A 25,505-nucleotide genomic window follows, 5' to 3' on the forward strand; every position below is an offset into this window, starting at 1 on the left:
TTAGTCCTGAAACCGACTTGAGATCTGTGCCAGCAACAATATCCCAAGCCCACCGAGATGCGACTTTCCAGGTGATGCATATCCCTTTGTACCAAAGCAGTACCGCAGCAGCCCTGCTGTCCTAGGGCTTCTCGCACTAGTGGGATTCCTGTGGGCTGAAATAGTGGGCAGTAAGGGAGCAGACCAAGTCCCTGGAGAAATGAGAGCAGAAGAGGGAGTAACCCAGAGAGCAAATAATATGACCCAGATTATTAACTCTGGGATGCTAACAGCTAGGGAGCCCAGGCTCTCAGTAGGGACTCTAAGGGGAAGTGTTTCTTTGGTTTGATCTAGTGCCCTTGTTTTACCTCAGCCCCTCTCCAGAAAGAGGGACTCTCCATACCCAGACTAAACTGAAAGTCATACCATTAATTCTGCTTGAATGTTCTTCTGGAACAGCTCAAACCATCTATGAACTGTCACTCAGCTGGCGGGCAGATCCATGCCCCATACCAGCTCAGACAGCAGCACAGTCACAGAAAACACACTAATCCTTCACGGCACAGACACATGTTAATCGCTTCACATCCTGCCTAAAGACTACATTACAAAGTCCGAGAGGGCAGAGACTAAAGTCCCTGGAGGCTGAGGGAGTTCCAGGTATAGTCCTAGATGAAAAGAACATGCGGAATCGGGGCTCCTGTGGGACAGAGAGGGACGGCTGGGCTGCAGAGGAAGCATCACAAGGCTGGAAGGTCTGTACAGGGGCTGAGGAAGGGACTCACACCTACCTCAGATGCAGAAGACATTATAATCAGCCAGGGCCTGTTCCTCTGCAACAGGACAGGAGAGATCTAAGTTATCCTTGCACAGAGCCATGTGCAAACACCCAGACAGCCCTGGCACCCCACGGTTCCACACTGACCTGGATGGTAATAGTCATAGACCCTGACATGGCGTGGCTTCAGGTTGGTCACCCCAATCTTCCGCTCCAGATGCAGGACATATGTCTCAGACTTATGGCTCAGCTGGGGAAGAAAAGCAAACCACAGGTCACCCTTGAGCTGTTCTTTTTACAACTCACATTAATTTGATCCTACTGACAGGCAACAACAACTCTGGAGTCAAATGTGGGAGGACTTTAAGATGAATCTTGAATATCTTGCTCTGCTAGCCCAGTCCTGGATTCTCCACAACTGTTCCACTGCCCTCCACTCCTACAGCTTCTCTAGTAGCACACACATACCTTGTCCAAGTAGATAGCAACACCTCCTTGCGTTTCCTCAGTTCTTCTCACAGAGTGCCAGTGCTGCAGCTAAGACGCGAGAGCAGAGGAAGAGATTTACTTGGGTCTTCCGAAAAGCAAGTATAAGGCATCCCAACAAGGTCTATCTAAGCTTGAGTGGGAAGGTTCTCATTTACTCACTTCCAAACTTATTTTGGGCTCTTAACCCGTCAGGCTGATCTCCCTGCAGGGCCAGTCAGTGCCTGCAACACCCAAGGACAGGAAGCTAGGCTACTTAGCTGTCAAGGATATGCTGAGTGAATTGGGCCAGAAGGATCACTATCCACTATCCTCAAGGCACAAAGAGAGAGCTGACCATATGTGTTCACGTTTGTCGTGTGGCAGAGAGGAAGGGATGGTGAGATTGCTCAAGAGGGAGACAGGCAACACCTTCCTATGCAACCTCCCCCTCTCCTTGGGCATGAATGGTCCCACTGACACCACATCACCGTCCTGATTCCAGGCTTCTTACAGACATCCCTGATCCTGGAGCTAGGATGAATCCAGACAGTAGGGACACCTCCACGATCACCATGTTGGAAATGGATCTCTTCCCAGTGTACCTTGGGGAGAAGATCAAAAAGAGAGTCTTTTCCAGCTTCCTCTTCCCTCCACCACCATATCCTCTGTGCAGGACCCTGAGCCAGGCAGCCCAGACCAGGGCCAAGGCAGCCACTGCTCCCTCTCACAGGGGGAAGATGATGGCTGCACTGCTCTGAGCATCCCCAGTCTGAGGTGACTACTTGCACTCCTCTTCCTAGCAAGAACCAAAGCCCTCGGAAACATTTCCCCATCCCCAGAGACATTTGTATCTTTTCCTCTCCATCCTCCATGAGAACCTTCCGCTGAAACTGCCTGCCCCCTCCATTGCAGCCAAGAAGACCCCCTCAGCTCTCCAGCCGTGCCTGGCTTCCCTTCCCAAGTGGGACAATGTCTTTAGAGTCACCTGACATTGACATAGACAGTAACAGAGTGTGTATCATCCTTGGTGCAATTGATTGGCTCAGTTTTCACTCGCAAGGCAAAGGATGTGGAGACCTGTGGGGAGGGCGTGTTGTACCTCAGCACCATCTGCAGGGAAAGATAAAAAGACAGAATAAGACATAGATAATTAGTTCAATATCATCTCTCATACCTTTTTTTCACTGAATACTCAAATCGTCAAGATATGGACCTCAGACAGTGACTGGATAAGGCATACACAGCGAGCACACTCATCCCAGTACCCAAAAGAAAGGTCACTCAGATTCAAAACCTTCCATGATACTTTCAGCTGAGGCTCCTTCTCCTCACCTTTCCCCCTGAGACTGCAAGACAGGCACACAGCAGTGCAACTGCTATACAAAATTTCCATCCTCTAATACTCCAAGAGCCATGGAAACTGTCCTCACATCTGGACACATTCTGTCACAGAGTCTCCTCCAGCACACAGGTTTTTTGCACTGGCAACAAGCTGGGATTAAAGCACAGCCAATGCGCATTTCCTTGCGCAGAGCAGCAATGGAGAGTTTTGGGTTTGAGAAGGTGATGAGCAGAGGGTTGTCACAGCAGGGTCTGTGGGAACCTACCCTGGTAAAGACACAACAGCTGCCGTGGGCCTGCACTGAGAACTTGCCCGGGACTTCTGTCAATGCTGCCTCCTGCACCAAAAGCCGGTTCTGGTAGGAGACTTGGAACTTCCTCCCAAAGCCTCTCTGGGACCTCACCCTCACTTCTGCAATCCCTTTTGTGCTGTATGTCAGCGCTGCATACTTAGCCAAGGCCTGCAAGGCCACAACTGTGTCCTGAAAAGGAAGAAACAATTACATTTGTAGTTCTGAGACCCCAAGACACTTGAACTCACCATCCTGAGGACCTCCCCATACAAGGGCTCCTCTCCCCAAAGCATCCACACTTGTGTATATGTGCATATATTGGGGAGAAGTTTCTTCTCAAGCAACATCCTCTTCCCCGGCCACAAGTTACCTGTGTTGAGGCAAACCCTCCATAGGCATTCTGCTGTCTGGTGAGCCAGGCCACAATGCCAGAGGCTGTGGTGAGATCAGACTCTGTGACATTTGGTTTGGAGAGCACGGCCAGGAGGACGTAGGCTGTCAACTCCACATCCACTGACAGTGGCTGTGACCAAGGGCTGGTGCTGGGTCTGGGCTTGGACGAGGTTTGACTCCAGTGGATCTGCCCACCTAGGAAAGGAAGGGAGCAGATGAGACTGAGGGATGTCAGGAAAGAAATCCTGAGGCCTAGGAGGCACAGTGGCTTGTGTCTGCAAAGACCATGGAGTATATACCTCTTGACTGGGTCATCACGTCACTGGGTGAACTACAATTCCATGTATTTTGCAGTACCCAATACTCCATATTACACACCAAGGTGATATACAAAAACTAATAGGCCAATAACCTGCATACACGTTACCTCCCAGATGTCCAAATTCTCAATTGTCCTGTTTGCCAGGTCCACTAATCACCTGATACTAGCTAACTACCAAGAAGCCACTTCTGGGGGTCAGGGACTAACAAGAACCGGTGTGGCTTGCCACCTCGCCTCCCTGTCTGACACGCTGCAGTCCTGCGTGAGAAAGCTCACTTCTCTTGGAGCCCAGCCTCCACTTTGGGTACCAGAAAAGGGGGAGAGATTTGGAGAAAATCAGCACCCACGCCACAGTATTACCAGCACATACCTGGAGTTCACAGACTGGCTCTCTAAAAACTCTCTTTGGTGAAGGACCTGGAGGGTGAGGCTACGGTCCTTCCCGGCTGCATGTAACCAAGGGCTCAGAAAGGTCACTTGTCCCTTCTCTCATGTTCACCTGGTACTGAGGTTCCCATACCTGCTCTGATTGCCTTTTGATCAAGCATATCAAGCAGCTCTTGCGTGCGTTGAGAGTCCTTAGCCAGGGCGAAGGTGTAGGCCAGCAAAGCCTGGCTGTAAGTGCTGGCAGCTTTGGGAAGGGAAGGAGCGATGCAGCCCAGAGCCTTGCGCACCACTGCACTCTACAGAGAAGAGTTACACGGGTGTTGGTCACAGACAAGCACACGAGGCAGGCAAACACTGAGACAGAAGCAGAAGGATGCATCAGCATATGCCAGGACAGAAAACACCCCATACGTGCATCCAGGTGTCTCCATGCTCGAGCCTGCACTCCTCTTTGTATCAGTGCAGCACCAGTAAGGAGTGTCTCCAGCCCTTGGTGCAAGGTGCCTAAGAGACCCCCCACAACCTGGTCACGGGTTTCAGCAGTGCTCTCTTAATGAAATGAATGCTCTTACTGCTGGAATAACACCACCATGTCTTACTTTCCAAGTCCAAACACAACAAGAGCAAAACCACACAATTGCAAATGCCTACACACAGCCTGCTGACCAAGATCACCATGTTCAATTCATCTCTACAGTGCCTTACAAGGGATCTCCAGTTTCCCCTGGAACACCAGTACTGCTGGGTGGCGGTTGGCAGAAGACAGCAAACCTACTGGTCTCAGCAGCATTGTATTCCAGAACTCAGCTATGCTGTTCCAGACACGAGCCAAAGGCTTGCAGTGGTTGCATGTGTGCATCTACAGCACCTCCTGGTCTCCTCTCTTCCAGTGGCCTCTTGGTTAAGTACAGTAAGGGTCACACAAGGGCTACATTTAAGATTATTCTGACACATGACATGCTCCTCACCTCTCTACCTTCTAGGAAATAGAAACGGTAATGCCTGTCATCTTTGTTCTCTCTAGATGGTGGAGTAGTATTTCTGGATGCAGCCACCAATTCTCAGAAATGCTCATAGTATCTACTCACGGAGTACCGAAAGGTCCCAGGATCCAACTGCTGCTTTTTGGTTGCTGTCTCTTGATAAAGCCCAGCAGAAGCACTAAGCTAAACTTCCATCATTTCAGCAAGTCCTACTTTTCTGTTTGCTACTCTTATACATAACAACTGCAAGCACCACAGTAACCTTTGTATTCTGTAACTGAATAGAGCTAAGTAGGGATGACAGTAAATCCATTAATTTTTTCAGAGGCTCCTTTATTATTCCTTTTCCTTCTTAAATCTGACACTGTCCTAAACAATTAAAATGGAAGTAACAGCACTAGTGTTTGTACAGCTACCAAATTTCAACACCCGATGTACCACCTGTGAAGTGCTGACTGTCATCATACATCTTAATACCTTGTCTAGGGACAGTCTGACATGTATTATAACCCATCTGGCTCTGGTGTCTTCTGGTGCATCTAACACAAGAACTGAGAGTGCCACTCTACTGGAAGTGTTTTCACACTCACTGCACTCATCCTGGTGTTGACAACAGCACTCCCAAGTGCATACTGTACAGAAGCATTTAGCCACTGTGGGAGCAGTCCTGTGCCAGCTAAGAAACTGCTCCTCTACATGTCATTTGTTTCTCCAGTCAACATAAACCACCTGGTTTGTTCCAAGAGATCAATTTCCAACACAGAGTGGGGGTAGAGTGCTGTTTGCCTCTGCCTAGATTTTTTTTTTTTTGTCATGCAAACCACACTTTAATATTGGTTCATTCAGGACAGTGTAAAATATCTCCAATTTTTTCCCTACATTTTAACCTTGAGCCTTTTAGGTATGCCTGTAAAGGAAAGTAGGATCTGTTCTGAACATCTGGAGTGCATTAGCCCTTGCAGGACATCTTCAAATGCCTCAGAATTTTGACCTCCCCATTCTTTGTAAAATCATTTATAACCCACCCAAGGACACTCTTTTCCTGGGTGCTGTGGCGAGGTTTGTATTTCCTACTTCATCTACCCACAGACATACTCAGTAAATTCCTTCACCTGGGCTAGGATAACTCTTTAAGACTTATATTTTTACCTGTTCATTGTTACTTTTGGATGTCTTTCATGATGTAAAAACGATAGTTCATGAATGCATGTCCAACTGAATAACTGTGGTTACTTTCACATCAACAAATCTGATGCTGCAACAAATCATTCCTCACTCCATGGACAATCTTCTGAGCTAACAATACTGTTGCCATCTTCTCTGTAACATGAGGAATTCCATGAGATTTCCCATCTTGTGGTAGCCTAGATTTTCTATCACCTGTCAGAGCACTAAGTCACCCTCTGTGGATTCACTTGGACAGAGTGGCTTCCACTAGCTCATCAGGCAAATTGCTTTGAGGTCCTGTTTGTCTCCCTTTCAGGATTTCACTCCTGGATTCGAAGCACAGTCTGGTGTCTTCTCAATAACTCTTTGCTTTCCTTCCCAAATGTTGTGGTCCTTAAGACCTACAACAAAATCTTCATTAATTTTCTACCAGGATGAAGATCCTTGTCCTTTTGTTTCATTCTGCTGCTGAGCACCGTACATGTCAAATATTTGTCATTCAGTTTCATCAAAAGCCTCCTCCACAAAAGTCAAGCTAAAACTTATTAAAAATGTCATTATGTCTATTTACTTGACTGCAGGAGCAGCTACACCCACCTTTCCTCCCTAACAACTTGCCATGAGCTCTCAGCTGTGTAGGGGTCACAAGGGGATGGGAGGATGAGGCAGGCAAGCAGGAATGAGGAGCTGAAGCCTGGAAAATGGGCACAGTATCTAGCCATGAACTCCAGTGGCTCCCAGTAGTCTAACCGTACCTTCTCCCCTGGCAGTGACATTCTCCTCAAGGGATAGTTGAGGCTTTTTCCTGAAAAGTTGTAAGTTCTTCCTCCCCCATCCTGTTACTTTGTCCACAAGGCTCTCCAGAATGCTCTGTTGCCTGCCTCAGGGACACCACTAAGCTCTTCAGGATTCAGATCTTAAGGTGAGAGCATGGCAAAGAATCCAAATATTTACCTCTGGTGTCTCTCCTGCCTCCAAGTATGCAGCAGTGATGTAGGCAGCCAAGGGGACTTCTCCATCCACACCTCCCTACAAAAAGCATAAACACCCAAGAATGTGGGAAAGTTAAGACACAAAGACCTGAAGCTTTTCAGCAAAGGTCCCACCTATCCCTGGCTTGCTCACATGCAAGAAAACAAAACAAGACAGGAAAGTGAACTAAAAATTACTAGTACACTTGGCAATAACTGTTTTGAGTTGTCCTACAAGGTGCTCTGGCTCCTACCTTCATGGCTGTGTGGAAAAGCTGGCCCACATTTCTGAAGCAACCACTGGGAAGCTGGTGGAACTCCAGCCAGGTGAGAGCAGCTTGGATCGTCCTGTTGTCCAGGAAAATGTATGGCTTGGCTTGGACAAAGCATTTAACCACAAAGGCAGTCAGCCTGGTTGGGGACAGAACAGAAAAAAAAAAGGCATGAGAGAGGGAAGGGAGAAGCAGAAAGAGATGGAGTGAAGGAGAAAGGGAAGAATGAGTGGAAAGAAAGAATCTAAATAGAAGTTGAGGAAAAAGAAAAAAAGTGGGAGTTTGAAACTGGTGGGTCTCTCCTCACCTATCACTGCACTATTCCTAATTTGCTGGTCCAGGGACAGTTTATCCCAAGGACAGCTGCATACCCCTGAGGTGCCCTAGCCCACAAAGCACCTGGAACACTTTGGGTCCAATAGGATGGAAAGGATTCAATGCTGGAAGCAGAAAGCTGCCCACCCCAGGCTGTCAGACAGCAGGTAGGCAGCAAGGAGTGAGCCCAGGGCTTACCAAGTATTACCATAATCATCCTTGGTACCAAATTCACTGTAGGAACCATCAGGGTGCTGATACTGCAGCTGTATCTGGTACCCTGGGAAACAGGATAGGACACTGGTGCTCAGAATGGTGTTTGCAATGAAATCACTGTGAAGGGAATGGGGTGGCTGAGTGCTCTGGGTGGAGGGGGAGTAGGCACCCAGACTAGTAGTAGGTTGGACACAGGGGAAGGCAGAGGGGCAGGGTGGGTCTGTTGTACTTGCCGTTGCGCAGGAATCCTGTTGCCCTCTCCTTGATCTCAGGGGTCAGCTGCCTCGTCTTCTCCAGGTACTGCAGCACATAGACAATGGGGGCAAACAGCACCATGTTCTGCTCCCCACAGCCGTGGGGCATCTGCACCAGGTGGTCCAGGTTCTGCAGTGCCGTCCCCATGAGGTCACCTGGAACAGAGGACAGGCACCCTGACCACCTCCTGGGCAGGAGGCTTGGGGATCCACCTCCTCCTACCCGTGACCCCTTCCCAGCAGCGCACAGGCAAGACAGTCCCAGCACAGGAGTGGGGGGGCTCCTCTGTCCAGCCAGTTTATCACTTCCACTGCGCTCTCCATATGGACTGCACATATCCAATCCTGGCAGGGGAAGCCCATAAACACAACACTCTCTCCTTCACTGAGTGTTTTAGGTTATGGGGAATCAGGAAAAGCAGTCACACACATGGGATGAACAAGGCAGTGGAGCCCTGGAAACCTCAGGGAGGGTGTGGGGTTTTCTAGGGCTAAATGCAGAGAAATGAGATTTGCAAAGGTACTATGACAGCTGAATTCCTTACCAGTGACAGAGACAGTTGCTCTGACTGAACCTTCAACCACGTTTAGAGGCAACATCAGGGACACAGACTCCTGTGCTGGATTCCCTGAAACCAGTGGAGTAAGGTGTGTGGGGAGAATAAAAAGAAAGAGATTCTGATGAAAACAGCCTTCAAAATCCTCAGACTCAAGACTGTTCTGTGCTAACACCCCATTTTCCTGTCACAGAGGTTACAAATCACCTCAAATATCCTGTCCCATTCTATCCTCAACTTCCTCCATCCACCTCACCACAGAATGGTTTGGGTTGGAAGGGACCTTAAAGATCACCCAGTTCCAACCCCCCTGCCACAAGCAAAGACACCTTCCACTAGCCCAGGTTGCCCAAAGCCCCGTCCAACCTGGCCTTGAACACTGCCAGGGAGGGGGCAGCCACAGCCTCTCTGGGCAACCTGTGCCAGTGTCTCAACACACTCACAGTAAAGAATTTCTTCCCTGTATCTAATCTAAATCTACCCTCTTTCAGTTGAAAACCATTACCCCTCGTCCTATCCCTACACTCCCTGATAAAAAGTCCCTCATCATCCTTCCTGTAATCCCCTTTAAGTACTGGAAGGCCTCCCTGGAGCTTTTTCTTCTCCAGGCTGAACACCCCCAACTCTCTCAGCCTGTCCTCACAGGGGGGGTGCTCTAGCCCCTGATCATCTTCGGGGCCTCCTCTGGGCCCACTCGAGCAGGTCCATGTGCTTCTTATGTTGGAAAACCCTCTGTGGTCAAAGCCATCTGCTTTTCTCTACATAAGTTACTCCATCTCATTTCAGTTGCAGGCATGTCTTCTCCACGCACCTCGTGCTCTCAAAATCTGCTAATGGTCCTGTCATACACCATAAAGTTGAAGACAGGAACAGTAGTCCTAAGTCATGTCCTCCAGCCTCACCATGTTCAATAATCTGGTTTTTATTACCACAGGTGAAAAAGGCCTCAAGCTGTCACATTAGTATAAGGGATGTTGATGCTAAAAGATTGGACCTCCCCATATCCTTACCCAGGGGAAGCTCTAGCTGTCACCGCAATTAGAGTATGGTTCTGTAGCTTGGTCATGTTGACAGAGAAAATATTTCAACAAGTGGAAAGACCCAGGAGGTCGTTAGGCAGGAAGGAGAGGATAAGCAGGGTGAAAGAAGAAAATAATCTTTTACCTTTTTTGGGACAAAGGACAGAGCTGTGAGCCTTTTCTACCAACACTCCCTCTGGCTGTTGGAGCACATAAAAGTACCATTATAATGAGCACATGGGAGAGAAACAGGATTACAAGTGGATTAGAAATGGATATGGACAAAATCCTGGTTCAGGCTGGAGAGTCAACTGGAGCAACATCATTACGATGTAAAAATGTAAATTATTGTCAATTGTTTTCATTTCAGATAACAAAACAGCATGCATTTTCAGAATATCATAACTTCTGAATGTCTGTGAAACAGACACTGTAAGATTTAGCAGAGAGCTCAGGAAAAAGGACGTAAAAGAGTGTACATATTTAAAGTCTGCCATGGTATGAAGTGGAGGACACCCGTCTACCTCCCACACCCATCAGCCCCCACAGTTGGGCCGAGCTCAAGCCCTGAGATTCTAATTACACTCTGAATAGCAAGGGGTAACTCCCACAATTAACCTGCACAAAATCTGGGAATTGCACAAAGATCACTTTTAGGTCTAGGTAACAGAACAACTTGTCTGACCCGGACTGGAAGGAGTTTGGTGATCATGTCTTTCTGTCCTTGCTGTGGGACAAATGGTATCTCCTTGCCACAGAGCTCTTCAGTGGCCACAGCCTCTGTGCTGAGGGTGATGTTCATGAGCCCTGAAAATAACACACATTTAAGTGCATAAAACATCTGCTGAGAAAGCACTTCCCATTAATACAATAGAAGTCACCTGTTGACAACAAAAGCTGGATCAGAGCTCTATGTGGTTCTGTACCTCCCAGCACAGACCTGTGAGTAACCATGACTTTAGGATGAACGCAGTCAAATACTCTCTGATTAACAAGGCAAACAGCTCCTCACTCCATGCCAGCTCTTACAAAACATCCCCACCTTGGTCCTATCCCTTCCCAATTCTGAATTCCCACCTCCCTTTTCTTCTCACCCAGTTGCTCAGCCGTGACACTCCACTGAAAGGTCTTCGCTTCACCAGCACATAAGCAGCTGCTGTAGACACAGCCCTTGCATGGCTTCAGCTGGAAGTGTGCAAACTCCTCCAGGGTCACTTGGATCTGAAGGGGCAGCAGGGATGGCAGGTGGCAACACAATAAACATCACAGGCCACAGATTTCAGCCATCTCCTACCTGCCCACACCTTGCTTTTCTTGCAGGGCCTACCAGGGATCACCTACCTTCATGCATCGCTGCATGCTGTTGAAGACTGTGGCCTTCAAGATGAAGGTCTCACCCTGGATCACAGAAGATGGCAGCGTGAGCTCCACAAGAAAGGGCTTGAAGACAAGCAGTCTGGAGGCTGGAGCAAGTCCAAAGCCATTACGTCCTGTGCAGAACATCCCTGCTTTCCATTCTGTGATGGTGTCAGGCACAGTGACAGTGATGTTCTTGTTCCCACTGGGGCTGAGGAGCAGACAGCCACGGAAGCATTTAACTGAGTCATGCTGTACACAGCACCGGGTGACTTGGTCTACACCCTTCTCTCCAGTGCACCCCACCCCCTAACTTCAGTCTAACCCCTAACCTCTGCTTAACTCGTAGCCCTTGTAGGGTTACAATTAGGGCCTCATAGAACTAAGGACCTCTGCCTCAGATGCTTATATCAACAGAACATTTTTGACAATGGCTGCAAGATGTCATCAATCACACTCAGTGCTTTCCCCAGGCAGTGCTTTGCCTTTGAGCATCTAAAAATGGTTTACAGATGCCAGCAGGTTTTTTTATTCTTGGCCTAGGGATGGATAGCCAGACACAGAAGAGCAACAGGACTGGTTCAGCACCAGTAGAACATAGCAGAAGAGACAGATCCAGACATTCACCTTCCTGTGAGACACTGACAGCTTGAAGTCCAACATGAAGACAGGGCAGAGACTTGCCTTGTGCCCACATCACAGCTTCTGAGAGCAGCAGATTGTTCTGTGGCTGCTACCAAGCAGACATAAAACCAGCCCTAGCTAAACCTAATGATATTATTTGACTTCAAGAACTGGAGACATTTACTTCTGGCAGGCACTTAAAGGAAGGCAATACATACAACATAGAGACCTTTAGCTGCTCAAGATGAGGCCAGTGGACAAATCACATAGGAGTTATCTGCTGCTAGAGATGAAGAGACAGATGTAGCTGGAAGGACAGTGGAGGTGGAAGAGTGTAGATATAGGGGCATCTGGGCCTGAGCAGACTCCGGTCTCCAGACACCAGACAAGAAATTCTTGAAGTCAGAGATAAAAAGTCTTTAAAAAGCTCACTCAGCAGACCCTGTGTACTCACTGAGCCTTTCTCACAGCACAGAACTCACAGTCCAGTGAAGGACTTCCTGGCTCAAAGCCCCGTCCAACCTGGCCTTCCACACTTCCAGGGAGGGGTCAGCCACAACTTCTCTGGGCAGTTGTGTCTCACCACCCTCACAGTAAAGAATTTATTCCTTATATCTAATCTAAATCTACCCCCTGTCAGTTTTAAACCATTAACCCTCGTCCTATCCCTACACTCCCTGATAAAGCGCCCCTCTCCAGCTTTCCTGTAACCTCTTTAAGGGGCTATAAGGTCTCCCCAGAGCCTTCTCTTCTCCAGGCTGAACACCCCCAACTCTCTCAGTCTGTCCTCACAGGAGAGGTGCTCCAGCCCCTGATCATCTTCATGGCCTCCTCTGGACCTGCTCGAGCAGGTTCATGTCTTTCATGTACTGGGGACCCCAGAGCTGGACACAGCACTGCAGGGGGTCTCATGAGAGCAGAGTAGAGGGGGAGAACACCCTCCCTCGATGTGCTTGACGCACTTCTCTTCATGCAGCCCAGGATAGGGTTGGATGATCATCTAGTAAAGGAAAATGCACTGGATGCAGACATCAGCTCCAATGGGAAACAGCCTGACAGGTACGAGCCCCTTCACATATGTACATACATTCTTAAGCATCTTCCTCATCAGCTTATGATTTAAACTAAGTTGTATCTGCTGCCACTCTTGGTCACACTAAGCCACCCAGACTAGACCCCCACTGCTCAGTTTACTCACCCCACAGAATACAAATCCCATATCCAGGTTTTGGGGAAATGCTTGTGTACTTCCTCTTCAGCTGAAGAAGCAAGTGAAAACACAGTGGGCTGATAGGTAGATGTTGTCAGATGTTCTGCTGAAAATAACAAAGACCCAGTCACCACAGGATCCTCAGGCCCTGGTTTAGAGCAGAGGAGCTCCAGCCCAGCTCAGGCTGCAGGTCATCCAGTCATCTCTTGGGAAGCACAGCACTGGAACAGAAGGTGCTATCATAAATTTTAAAAACTCTTGCCTCATTTCAAATGCTCTGGGCCTTACCTGCATTTGTAGGCACCATGGGAAGGGCAACCATTCCATCACCTCAGAGGTAAGACCTGGGATCCAGACAGTCCACTAAACATCTCAGAGCCAGAAGCTGTGAGCTCCAGGCAGCTTCACACTAGCACAACAGGTTTAGGGCCAGTGAAGCTCTTTCTCCTCGATTTGCAATTACCACAAGTACTGCCTCTTAGCTCAAACCCAGGACTGCTTTCACCTGAAAGACTAAGCATCCCATGTAAGAAGAAACAGTTGGCAAATGCTTACTGTTATATGCTTTATGGGGCTGGCCAAACATCAACATGGGCTTGGATGTAACCAGTCCTGTTTCCTGCAGCATAGTTGTTGATGGAGTGGTTGGACATACTCTGGGTTTCCTGATATTAGTGTTGGACATAATTTTCAACCCCATTTCCTGTAAGAAAAAGAAAGAACTAATGCACCAGAAGCTTGTCCTCTCCTCTTTTCCCTCCACCCTGTGCCTTCTTGTCCCCTCACACAGTGGGCACTTGGCCATCCTTTGGCTTAGCAAAGCATTCTCTTACTTCACTTTAAGAGGGAATTATTCAGATCCTCAGCAACATGCAAACAAGGTCTTCTGAGCTAATTCATCTGGCCTGTCAGCCAAATTTATTATTTTTCAAAACACAGTCATTTTGGTACTATGCCTTCTCAGCCTGCACAGTGCAATTGCTCATGCTATGGAGATTAAACACACAATGTGAAATCCAATTAAAGTAACCAGTAAGCCTTGGCATCCTGAATCACACAGCCAAAGTGCAGTAAACACACAACAATTTCTTCCTGGTCCAAGCTCCAAGTCACTTATTAAAATAACAAGTGAGATACAAGGGCCTAAACTGGACCTGTTCCTTGTACTGTCTGTAACGGCATGCCTAGGATATTGGTAAAGTCAGGGGGCCACACTTCCCTCAGTTCATGAATTATCCCAACCCACCAAATCAACCATTTTTACCCTGAATGCTGTAAACACATCAGGCTCATCAGAATTTGGGAACCCGCATGAATGATCATCTTCAGACACCTGGTGAGGATACCTGGAGCTATAAACAGATGGGAACAGCCCATAGATCTGAGAAAGCAAGAAAAAAAAAAAATCAGCACAAATAAAACCTGGCATTCCCTTCCTGTCATACATCCAAGGCCTGTTTGAATTGCTCCTGGCTACCATGCATGAAGGCATGCCAGAAAGCCCAGGCTCACTGTCACTCTTCCCTGGCTCTCCTCCGAGAGGGCCAGCACAACCTGCTGACTGAACACGAGACAGAACAGAAGCTGATTTACCACTGGTGCACTGAGTGATATTCAATCTCTTTCTTAACACATGCTTCCTCGTCCTTACCCGTGCCACACCGAGAGCGTGGCTGACCCCTCTGGGCAGTGCTTTGAGTTCCTTGGGACATAAGCTCTGCACAGATGCAAAAGCCTGTCTGTCCCCCTCCCTCCCTCTTCATGTTGGTACAAGGGAAGGGAAGAAGTCAGAGCAGGCTCACTCACCAAGTTGCTGCTGAGCTCTTTTCCTGGCTTCGGCAGGACACTCTGATCAACAGCCCAGAGGGCACATGTGGACCCAGGAGCTGCCGACAGCTGGAGACCAACCTCTGAATTTGGAAGAGCCTCCAGCGTTGAGAAGCCCAGCTCCACCTGGATGGGAAGAATGAAGGCAATACCTGAGTGACATTGCTGCTGCTGGCCACCCTACTGCCTCCTGAGCAGGGAAGGGACCTACACAAAGAGAGTTTCCAAGGACTTGCCTTGGATGTAAACATGAGGAATCTCCCAAGGACCCCCAAAATGTATTTAAAAAACCATGACACTGAGGTTCCAACAGGAAAGATGGCAGAGGGGGAACCATCAGTGTGCGCAGCTCAGTACCGGAGACATTCCTGTGTCAGAACACAGCACTCTATCCAGCAAACCAGCCAGCCATGATCATATACCTCACACAGCTGTCTTTCTGCTCCTTTTGGAGCCCCAGATCAAAAACAAGCCTAGTCCTTAGCTCCAGGCTCTTTGTGGGGTTGGTCTTAGTTTCCTGCAGCACCTCCCATTCTCACTTGAATCTGACTGTCCGTGACAGATAGAACAGCCGTGGAGCAGAGGTAATGCCAGTCTTCAGAAATTCATCTTTGGAGTGCAAAATACAGCCAAGAAAGCAGATTCCTAAGGATGTCACAATGACCACAAGCACTCAGCCCTTTCTGGATGGCCAGTAAAATCCACTTCCATTGGCCACTTCCAGCAATCTTCCCAACACCACATACTAACAAGCTTAAGTGTCTGCTGCAGCAGCAGAGCAGCCCTGAGCTCTCCAGGAATCCCAGCACCCACCTGTGCTGGGCTGTGATCCTGCTGGGTTGCTGTTGCTATACAAGCCTATGGAGACAGACAACAGCAATTCTCTGCCTTTCCCCAACGCTGCAGCAGCCCCCACAATGCTCAGCACACACCTGCTCCATACACCACAGCACACTTCACCCCTCACACGCTGCAGTTCATGTGACAGCTTCACACAGCTACACGTACCGCGTACTCCTCAGTCTCTCCTTTCACTGCAGCACACACACACACTCTCACACATTTAGTCACGGCCTCAGACACAAATCCTACCTTATTTCTGAAACACACGGAGACACTGAAGATGGCAGAATCAGCGATGACTTTTCCATTAGGGAAGATAACATAAACAACAAGTCTTGGAGCTGGGGCATAGACTGAGCTGAAGGTAAGAGGGATGGAGAAGGAGCCTTTCAGCACTAGATGGAGGAGAGAGGGAAGAAGAGAAAGTACATTTGGTAGTGAAAATGGACTCCGATCAGCTTTCGCCATTCTGCATGTGCTTGTTTAACTCCTTTCCTCGAGTCTTTCAGGATCAAGGAGATTTCTGGAGACCACTGAAACAATCAGCACATCTCTGGATCTGGTATTCAAGACCAGCAAAAGAGTCTTCCTCGTTCTGTCCATTGCCTCAAGGAGATGAAACAGATCTTTGTTGTTCAAGCTTAGCTCCACAAAGAGTGAGAGTCTCGGATATTTTTCAAAGCCTCCCATCACCAAACATATCCCTTCCCATCACCCACAAAGAAGTGACCTTTGTCCCAAAGCACCTATCATTTAGGTTTAAAAAAAAAAAAAGAGCTGGAGAAGTAGACAACAGCGAGTCAACACCCATCAAAATGATAAGCCATGGCATCCTAACTACTCAAGATGATTTGTAGACACAACTGCAAATTAAAGCAGGAGAGTTTTGATAGAGGATAAGGCTACAGCTTCATGCCCCTTGCAGGGGCAGCAAAAGGAGACTTTTAAAATTAAGACAACAGATGATGAACCTACAGGCTGGGAAATGCTGACTATTGTTCTCTTGATACCAAGCAGGAGGGTAAAGGAAACATGAAATCTGGAAAGGCACACTGCTCTGATGCAACAGAAAATAGTGAGAGAGCACTAGATTGCAAAGAGGCTTAATGATACATATCCAAATAAAATGGGATGATGCAGACCACTGTGTGCTTGCTAGACATGAAACAGGGGAGTGCACTTACTTCTTGGTAGCCCAACCCAAACAGTCTTCTGACCTGCATGGACTATCCCTCTTTTCCCTGTGACCTAGGGAAGAATATAGAAAGGATAGGGAATGCCAGTCACACAGTCTTTGAGATCACTATGCAGATCAAAGTAATCCTGAAATTGGACATTAAATGGGGGCAGAGGGAGGGATGTGAGTTTTACTCGCTCTCAGGTATCAGGGAGAGCTCTGGGGGTCTAGAGACTGAGGAGAGAACAGGTAAGGCCAATACCTTGCCCTGCACCTGTGCAGAGCCCAAAACAAAGGTGTTGCCTGTCTTGCTATTACTGCAGCCCCAGGATTGAAACGAGGATCCAGCCCTGCGATGGCTGGGTGAGCTACCTGTCCTGGGATGAGACAAATCTATCAAATACCAGGCTTGAATCTGTAGTTGCTGATCTTGTGCCTTTTGCCATCACCCACTAGCACCTCCCCAAAAACTCACAAAGTAGGAGAAAATGACACGCTTGGGCCCATGTTCCAGGTCCTCCTGGTAAATTCTGAAGTCCACCTGGACAGCCTGCTTTCTACCACAGGGCATTGGTTCTGGCACACGGATAATAGAGACAAAACTTCTGCTGGTGCTGTAGAAAGGATGTATGAAATGAGAGGCTCGCTGGTAACTCAAATCAACTGTCCCAGGGTCTCTATCCAAATCTTCATGCAGAACACTTGCCTGGTGAGATGAAAAAGAAATATACAGTTAAATTCTCAGGTCAGCTGCAAATCATCCTAGCTCCGGCTTAGTTAAGAAGCTCAGATCAGGCCTGAGTAACACCATAGCACAGGTCTCTGTGTGGTGAGTTCATGAGGAAAGCAACTGAGATCCAGAGAATAAGCTCTCAGATGGAGCCAAGATCCAGAACATGCTGTGGTCTCTCAGGTTTGAATTACTGCCCTTCCAGAAGGAACGAGGGAGATGTCCATGGGGCAGTAAATAGCTCTGAGATGCACATGTACCCCTGCCAACAAGAAAGACCCTTCCTCACTTACCTCCAGGGAGACTGAGGTGCTGTTCCAAGCAGTTGTGTTCAGGCTAAATGAAGCTGTCCCAGAGTCCCCAGTGATGTACTTCTGCTTAAACTGCTGCTCGTCGCAGCTTATTACGAGGAGGACATTTTTGTGCTTCAGTGCCTTGCCTTGGTAGTCGATGACTTTAATCTGAGAACATTGTGGTGAGCAAAAGAGGCGCAGAAGAGGACAGAATCAGTGGAGAGAATCTCCTACTTCTCCAAGTCAGGAGTAGCATTTCCAAAGACAGCAAGGTCACTCTTTCAGTCACTAACAATATTATCAACAGTGCTACTATTAATAGGTCACCTCCTATTATCACTTGCACTACTGTGTTCGTTCACCCCTATGGTCTCTACTCCTTCACAGCAGAAGGCCTCCCAGCTGCTGGAATTCCCAATGTTTGGGTTTGCACCCCACATGTGGATCCCCACAGCTGCTGCTACTCAAGGCTTATTTAGCAAATGGCTGTCTTGGGTGTTACTCTCACTTTTGACAACTCAAGAGTTCTGTCTCTGGGAGACATTTGCGCCCTCCCAAGCCCCTGGCTGGAGGTGAGGTTGGAAAAGACATTAGGTAACAGTCGATGTGAAGGCACTGCTCACGCACTCCCCTCCAAAAGACTGTAACTGAGAATTACCTTCCCCCTGTACCTCTCTCCAGTGTGGTAGTAAGAATTCACATCATCAAACAGGGCCATCCCGCCAATCTTGGAGATGAGTAATTTGTGGGAAGCATTGACATGTATTTCTGAATGAAAGCAGCGAGACAGAAACATAAGGGAGGGAGTAAGGAAGCCAAGCACCCCTCAGCGATTTCCCTGCAGAGTGACCCACTGGTAATCCTGATGCACATGCTCAGCTGCAAACACATTTCATACCAGGGAGATGATCTGCCCGGGCCTCTGTTGATCTTGTCTCCCTCCCACTTCTAGCCCTTAGAGAGGTCCCTAAACTTCACCACCTGAGACCGCAGGCACTCAGAGTGAAGTGTGTCAGGCCATCAGGAACTGATGGCTCTGTATCTGTGAGGCTAGATGGCAGCCCCTGACTCAGAAAGCTAAGCCCTTGCTAGCCTGAAAGACTTCAGTGTTCTTGGTAAGATTAGTGCATCTTCACATGCCTCTTCCCAGACACCAGAGATGTTTCCAGAGTTACCTGTGCCATCCTCCACCAGCAAGGCCTCTGCAACGATGCTGTCCTGGTAGTACCGAAAGTCTCGACTGAAGGAGGACAGACTCACATTTGTGAAGAAGCAACCCGTCTCATCTGTCTGAAAGTACAGAGAGATGAAACAAGGTCAGAGCAAGGGACTTATGTTAGAAATTACCCAAATGGGGCAGAAACAGCAGTGCAAAATCCCTGCTCTCAGGGAGCTTGCTTTTTGATGTAGCAGTCCAGGAGGTGGAGCAGGCACATGATGCATACCCAGTGAGAGCCACCAGGCACAGTTACTAAGATACAGCATCAGTAGACCACTGGCCAAGCAGCCAAAACCGTGGGGTGATATCACTATTTTTTCAGCTAAAGCCTCCAGCAGCCTTGTTGCATCTTGGGACTGAGCACAAATGTGTCTGAATACAGCTTAGCTCCTGCTAAGCATCTCACCTGTTTGCTGAATTCCTCACAGAGGTCAGGTTTCGAAGCACTGGGCAGGAACGGGGCTATTTTCTGACAAAGGCTCACATGAACCATCCCCGAGACGCCTTTCCCATACCTGTATCTGTATGGGGGTGCAGAGAAAGGAAGTGACAGTCACACACAGTGAGAGAACACCTGCTTTGCATCACCCCAGAGACCACTTATTCACAGATATTCACAATATAGCACAAGAGTGGCAGTCACACAGCAAGCCCAGAAGCCCTAACGCAGTAAGCAGAGTCAAGTTAGGGCACTGCAGTGATGGGTAATCAGGAGCTCTGTTATATAATTAGTGCCAAACTAATCTATTCTTGGAAACCAATGTTGTAGGTGCTGACTCAGCACAGAGCTCTGCACTCCACATCAGCATCACCTGCAATAATCCCCTGATACGCTGAAGGTAGGCATCATTTCATAAGCAGAAACATGGATGATTAAGAAAGTGCCTTTCTTTAAGAAAACACCTTTACATAGGGCTGCTAACCCTAGCATTGGCCTCGGGCTGCAGCTGGGGCAATTCCTTGTAGAGCGTAACCTGGAAAAGTTTCCCTCCATTTCCCATGAGTTTGTTCTGCAGGGAGATGAAGACCAAACACCTGCCATGTTTTGCCCCACAGATGGCTGCTTGTCAATGGCTAGGTTGCTCCCTCAGTGTGTAGAGAATTGTGGAGTGTTTTTAGAAAAGGGACATTAGAGTACAAGAAGGACAGTTATAGGAATATTTTGTGTTGCATCAGGGTGCAAACAACTGCCGTAGAAGATTCTTGCCTCCTGTAACTGAGGGGTTCTAAATTTCTCCTGAGCTCCTCATGATTACCTGGCCATCTTGTGCTCATCAGGCCAAAAATTAACACAGGGTCATCCCTCCAAGACAAATCCTTACCTGCCACACACTCGGAGTGGGAAAGTTTTATCTAGTGCATAAATCTGACTTGGCGCCTCAAAGATCACTTCAAATTTTGGCATCACTGAAAGGAAAAAACCAGAACTGTAGGAAACACTGACCAGGGACAGCCTTTCCAGAGAACCAACATGAAGATAGGCTATGGTGGAATAACAGCCAGAAAATGGAGAAGAAAGTTGGCAAGAAGGAGAAATGGAAGATTCCCACTGTTTCTTTAACACATTTGTGTTTAGTCCTTGGTTGATTGCTCCCACCCAAACTAAAACCCAAGCGTGTCCACGTCCCTCCACTTCTGACAGCTATTTGCACTAAGACTAGCCTCCCAAGACAGTTAACTAGGGGATGAAAGAGAAGTGGGATGGCTCTGGACTTCATACCCTCTGGAAAAGCCCAACCTAAATAACCTCATTTCATCTGATGCAGAGATCTGCAGGATTCAGCTTTGTCAAAGGTCCGGGGCCATTCCTCCCACACACTGGCCCAAGATCCCCAAGTGGTCTCTCTCCCGAGCCTCACCTCAGACTCTTTTCTATGCCACATGCTGTTACTTTTACCATTTGCCCCCAGGATGGTTATCATGGAATAAACACCCAGCTTCCTGAATCAAGAATGCAAGTTCCTCCTTGCAGCTCAGAGATACCCCCCACATGCTCATACCATAATCCTCAACGGAGAAGCTGCCATATGCTTTTGCACTGGTTACGTTGATGACATATGTCCCCAGCAGAGGGTCATCACTTAGCTGGAAAGACAGATCTGCAATGCCGTCTTGGGGGACCACATTCAGCCACTGCTCTAACCGGTTGTTCTTAGGGTCCTACACCCACAAGAGAAAAAGAAACAGTTTTCCCAGCATCTCACTGATCCACACCCCATAGAAATTGAGCTTCAGGATTTCAGTGCTGCAGTCTACCAGGTTCTATAGGTACAGACTGAGGTTTGGTATAGGCTAGTTAAGAAACTTTGTAGACAATAAAATGCTCAGATTCTGCTCCCAGCATCTGATTCTCCTTCCACACTTCTCTAAATTCTGATCTCAAGGAAAGATCCTTCACAGTTCTAACCTTTTTCATAAAGCTCTAAGTTGATCTTTCTACACTCTTGCAAGTCTAGAAAAACTCAGATTTCTGCTGAAGTAACTGGGAACGTAACTTCAAGTGCATAAAATAGAAGCCATAGGGAGTATGTTAGTTTAAGGAACTTTTAAGTTCTACCATTCCACTCACAGGTCTCTCAAAAAATCTATCAGGAGCTGAATATGAATAGCCCAGTGAAATGGCTGCTATCAACATTACTGTAACACTAGATTTCGGCATCACTCACCTGGAGAAACAGGGAAACCTGGGGAAAAAAAAGGCAAAAACATTAGAAGACAGCAACACATGCCAGCAACACACATAAGGTACTTCAAAGGCAGAGCCTTCTCTGAAGACTCCGCAACTAGTAACTTGGAAATTTAGAGCACTAACAAGAATATAATGTAAAACAAACATCACCAAAAAGGAGAAATACTGGGTGGGTCCATTACCAGTAAAATCTGGAGAAAGGGAAAGGAAAAGATAATCTGGAGGTCACTCAGCACTTGCTAATGACTTCCTGGGAGAGTCCTCCATCAGGAAAACTTGCCACCCTAACAGACCTAGCTCTGGATCAGCTTACAGAGGTAAAGGGTCACAGAGTTTGGAAGGAACTTCTGGAGGTCATCTAGTCCAACACCCTGTTGAAGCATGTCTTGTTAGAGCAGATAGCTCATAGCCTTCTCCAGCCGAGTTCTGAACATCTCCAAGGATGAAAATTCCAACTCTGGGTACCCATTTCAATATCTGATTGTGGCAATGAAAAAGTTTCTCCTAATGTCTAATCAGAATTTCCTATGTTCCAACTTGTAGCAGGCAGATTAAGAGCATCCCTCCCCACCACACCCCAAGGAAAACGTCATTTGCAAACTATTCACTCCCCACATGACACCATCACACCAAGAATCAGTGTGTCCCATGCTTGTGCTTGCATGACGACTTCACCAAGACGAGCCAGAGACATGTACACCTCCTCCATCTTCATGAGTTACCAGCTTTTACTTGAGTTACTATTCTCCTCTGGAGGCTCAGCAAGCCTGGCCCAGGGATGAATGTGGAAACATTGGAGCTTTGGCAGATGAGCAGAGTAGAAATGAAGTAGGATCCATGCATGGAACAAGGCAGCCTTTTCCACAGCCCCCCAGGGATGGCTTACCGAATCGTTGAGAGCAATGAATTCCTCATCCAGAGTCACAATGCGAAATTTCACTGAGGGCAAGGAAATCAGAGAATATATGTATCAGATCTTCACCCTTCCGTACAGACTCCTGCTCTGCTTTCCCTGTTCCTGTCTCCATTCTATACACATTTGTGATAACATGACACAGGCATTCCCTCATGTAAGATACCATGGGCAATGACCTACTGCCTCCTGCAACTTCACAGTCACCACAAGATGGACATTACAGCCACTGAAAACATCACAGTCAACAAGAGACATTGTCTCAAAGCCTTCTGCTAGGGCTGTCCATGAATTTCAGGCAACCACAGGCTTTCCATAGGGTGCTACCAGCAGAAAGCCTAGAGCCCACAATCGCTCCTGTCCGCAGCTCTCACCTGTCTGCCCTGGCTGATAGACGGGCTTGTCTGTTTGGATGAAGGTCCCACTGCTGGCCTTGCGGATCAGGACCCTTTTCTTCTCCTCAGTGCTGACCCCTTCACCTGTGATGATCAGTTTGACAGTGGCAATCTCCTCTGTGCCATCAGCTGGAGGTGGAACCTATACAGACAGACAGAGGAGAGCACACAGCCCCCAGGTAATCTTCTGGGGGCCCTAAGCAGGAATTGAGAGTCAACTGGAAGAACTAATCAGTTCCCCTCCACCTGTCCCAGGACATCCCCTCCAATATCTAGATCCAGATCTCACTCAGTCCTACATGACAGCAGGATACCCTGCATGTCATGGAGTCTTCCAGTGGTTAAGGAATTTTGTCTCTGGTGATAAGCAGGTGCCCGAGATGGGCAGATGCCAGAAAGGTGGGATATGGTAGCAGAGAATCAAAAGACAGAAATCGAGCTGTAGCACAACCTGAAATGCTAGGCCTTCAGAAATACCCAGCATGTACAAGTAAGAAAGCCAGATTAGAAAACACAGCCAAAGGATCTTCCTGACTCCAGCAACCAAAGGCCCCAGCACAGAATATACTGTATAATGAAGGGATACTGATTTGGCATGTCTGCCTTATCCCAGATCTTTGCTAAAGTCTCACCAACAATGAATTAACTCTAAGATGCTGTTTAAAAATAACAAGCACATCCATTGCCATCCAACCGCTCTTCAGTAGCTCCTAAGAGCTGTGTTGCTGCCTGACTTCAGGTCCTAGAGAAACTGCAGTATGCCAGGCAAACCACCATTTCCCTGGCCTTTAGCTGTGGAGCTGCACAAGTCCTTCAGAGAAGAGCTAAAGCTGCTTCATCTGGTCTGGGATGAAAGAGAAGGAAACAGGTGAATTCTTCTTATGCATCCAGAAGTGTGGTAGATTTCAACAAATGTAACTTCAAATTAAAAATTAGATTCAGAAGGGCAATTTAGTGATGGCCAACAGATACTGTGCTGGGCTACACATCACTAGGCACCTGCCACTCCACTTCCTAGCAGGCTCACTGCAAGTCAAAGTAGTAGACCCTGTCCATGTCATTACTGGTTAGGGAGTAACACAAGGGATTTACAAGTTCCTGAAGGGAAAATTGGTGATGGCATTTGCATAGGGTGGCTCACCCAGAACTTAGTGCACATGAAGGTCTTCTCCTTCTGGATGGTTTCTTGCAATAAGAGATCATGTCCTGCAGAGCGCTCCAGGACCAGATTCACCTGAAGCTTTGCTTCATAACAGGTGATATGGAGGCATGCAACTTGGGTGGATGGGTAGCGGAGATCTGCAGGAATCACCACCAGGTAATGTCTGGGGCAGAGGAAAGAAGACGTCAGAGATGGCATCAATCTGAAGGCTCAGAGATGCAAAAGAGCTTCCTTGCAGCAGCCCACTACTGCAGAATTCATCAGCAATGTGCCATGGCTGCAGTCAATATTCAAAACCAACAGTGAACCCAGTGGATTGCTTCACTGATAACTTGAGAAATAGTTTCTGCTTGATTAAGTACAGCCCTATGATCTTTTACAAACCTCTTACTCCAGTCATCTCCTCCTGAACTCCCCAAAACCATTTCTTGCAGTCTTCAGAAGTGGCCTCATAACTTTGCAGTCTAGACACCAGTGATTTGATCTGGCACGGCAACTGGAGAAGAAAACATCCCTGGGCCTAAGGTCTGACTTGGAAGCCCCCTGAAAAGGTGGCTTGTATTTAACTCACAATATTTGATCTAATGCACAGGAGGCAAGGTAAATGACTCAGCTACCCTTTGGGGTGATCTGATAGAGCAAGAAGCAGGAGAGCTGATGGCATGGAATGTGGTCCATCTACCTAGACTGATGCCTTCATGAAAGAGAGTGAAACAGCAGTTCAGCATCACTCACAGTTGGTGAAAAGCAGCTGCGATGTGGAACAGAAGGCTCAGGAGGACAGCTATCCTCATCCTGGGGGCTCTTGCTGCCCAGTCTCCAATAGCCCTCTTCCTCGGAAATCACTGAGGCTGTTTTTAGAGGGGTACTTTCTTTCTAGAACACCCTAAATGAAGAGGCGGGATGGAGGGAGGAGCCAGCCTCTTCCCACCTCTTCCTGTCTCCTGAAATCATACTCAGGCAGTAGTAGAGATGGGTGTACTATGCTAAGTGCCCCTTAGCCAATAGCAGCCATGCTGGCTGCCATCCACCAGTTCAGAACATCCTCTCCTGCAAGGCTGCCATGGAGACATCTGACCAAATGGACTTTTCATGGAAAAAAAAAAACAGAGAGAACTTTGCTGATCAGTGACCCAGGCCAGGTCCTGATCACTTGTCACTTGTGTCCCTTTGTTTCAGCTGGAGATGGATTGCTGCTGTGCAGCCAGCAGCAAGAGCTCACCCCAGCACTCAGTCTGCAGTGTCGTCATCCAGGAAGAGACCCAATAGCTCTAGATCAGATTATGCAGATGTCTCAGGCTGTTTGACTTGAGAATGGGAGAAAATCCTTGCATGTGCACAAGGAAGCACTG

General features: G+C 47.9%; 1 protein-coding gene across 1 annotated transcript; it reads right to left on the reverse strand.

The window, feature by feature from the left end:
- On the reverse strand, positions 1 to 24,947 carry LOC141958883 (alpha-2-macroglobulin-like protein 1). The gene is made up of 36 exons (XM_074901873.1): positions 24,889 to 24,947; positions 24,133 to 24,316; positions 22,971 to 23,133; positions 22,570 to 22,622; positions 21,661 to 21,678; positions 20,995 to 21,154; positions 20,317 to 20,401; positions 19,401 to 19,515; positions 18,951 to 19,065; positions 18,434 to 18,543; positions 17,776 to 17,943; positions 17,228 to 17,458; positions 16,760 to 16,823; positions 15,825 to 15,970; positions 14,712 to 14,858; positions 14,170 to 14,286; positions 13,461 to 13,608; positions 12,894 to 13,011; positions 11,057 to 11,282; positions 10,810 to 10,936; positions 10,401 to 10,522; positions 9,861 to 9,915; positions 8,685 to 8,768; positions 8,119 to 8,295; positions 7,868 to 7,949; positions 7,337 to 7,493; positions 7,066 to 7,140; positions 4,095 to 4,257; positions 3,230 to 3,447; positions 2,833 to 3,048; positions 2,211 to 2,335; positions 1,737 to 1,827; positions 1,226 to 1,294; positions 905 to 1,007; positions 771 to 833; positions 1 to 155 (listed from the first exon to the last, which is right to left on the reverse strand). Exons 1-35 carry the CDS (start codon positions 24,945 to 24,947, stop codon positions 772 to 774), a joined length of 4,353 nt encoding a protein of 1,450 aa, XP_074757974.1. The 3' UTR covers positions 1 to 155; position 771.
- Positions 24,948 to 25,505: the final 558 nt, after the last annotated feature.

Source organism: Athene noctua, chromosome 3 (assembly GCF_965140245.1).
Source record: "Athene noctua chromosome 3, bAthNoc1.hap1.1, whole genome shotgun sequence".
Classification (NCBI taxonomy): Eukaryota; Metazoa; Chordata; class Aves; order Strigiformes; family Strigidae; genus Athene; species Athene noctua.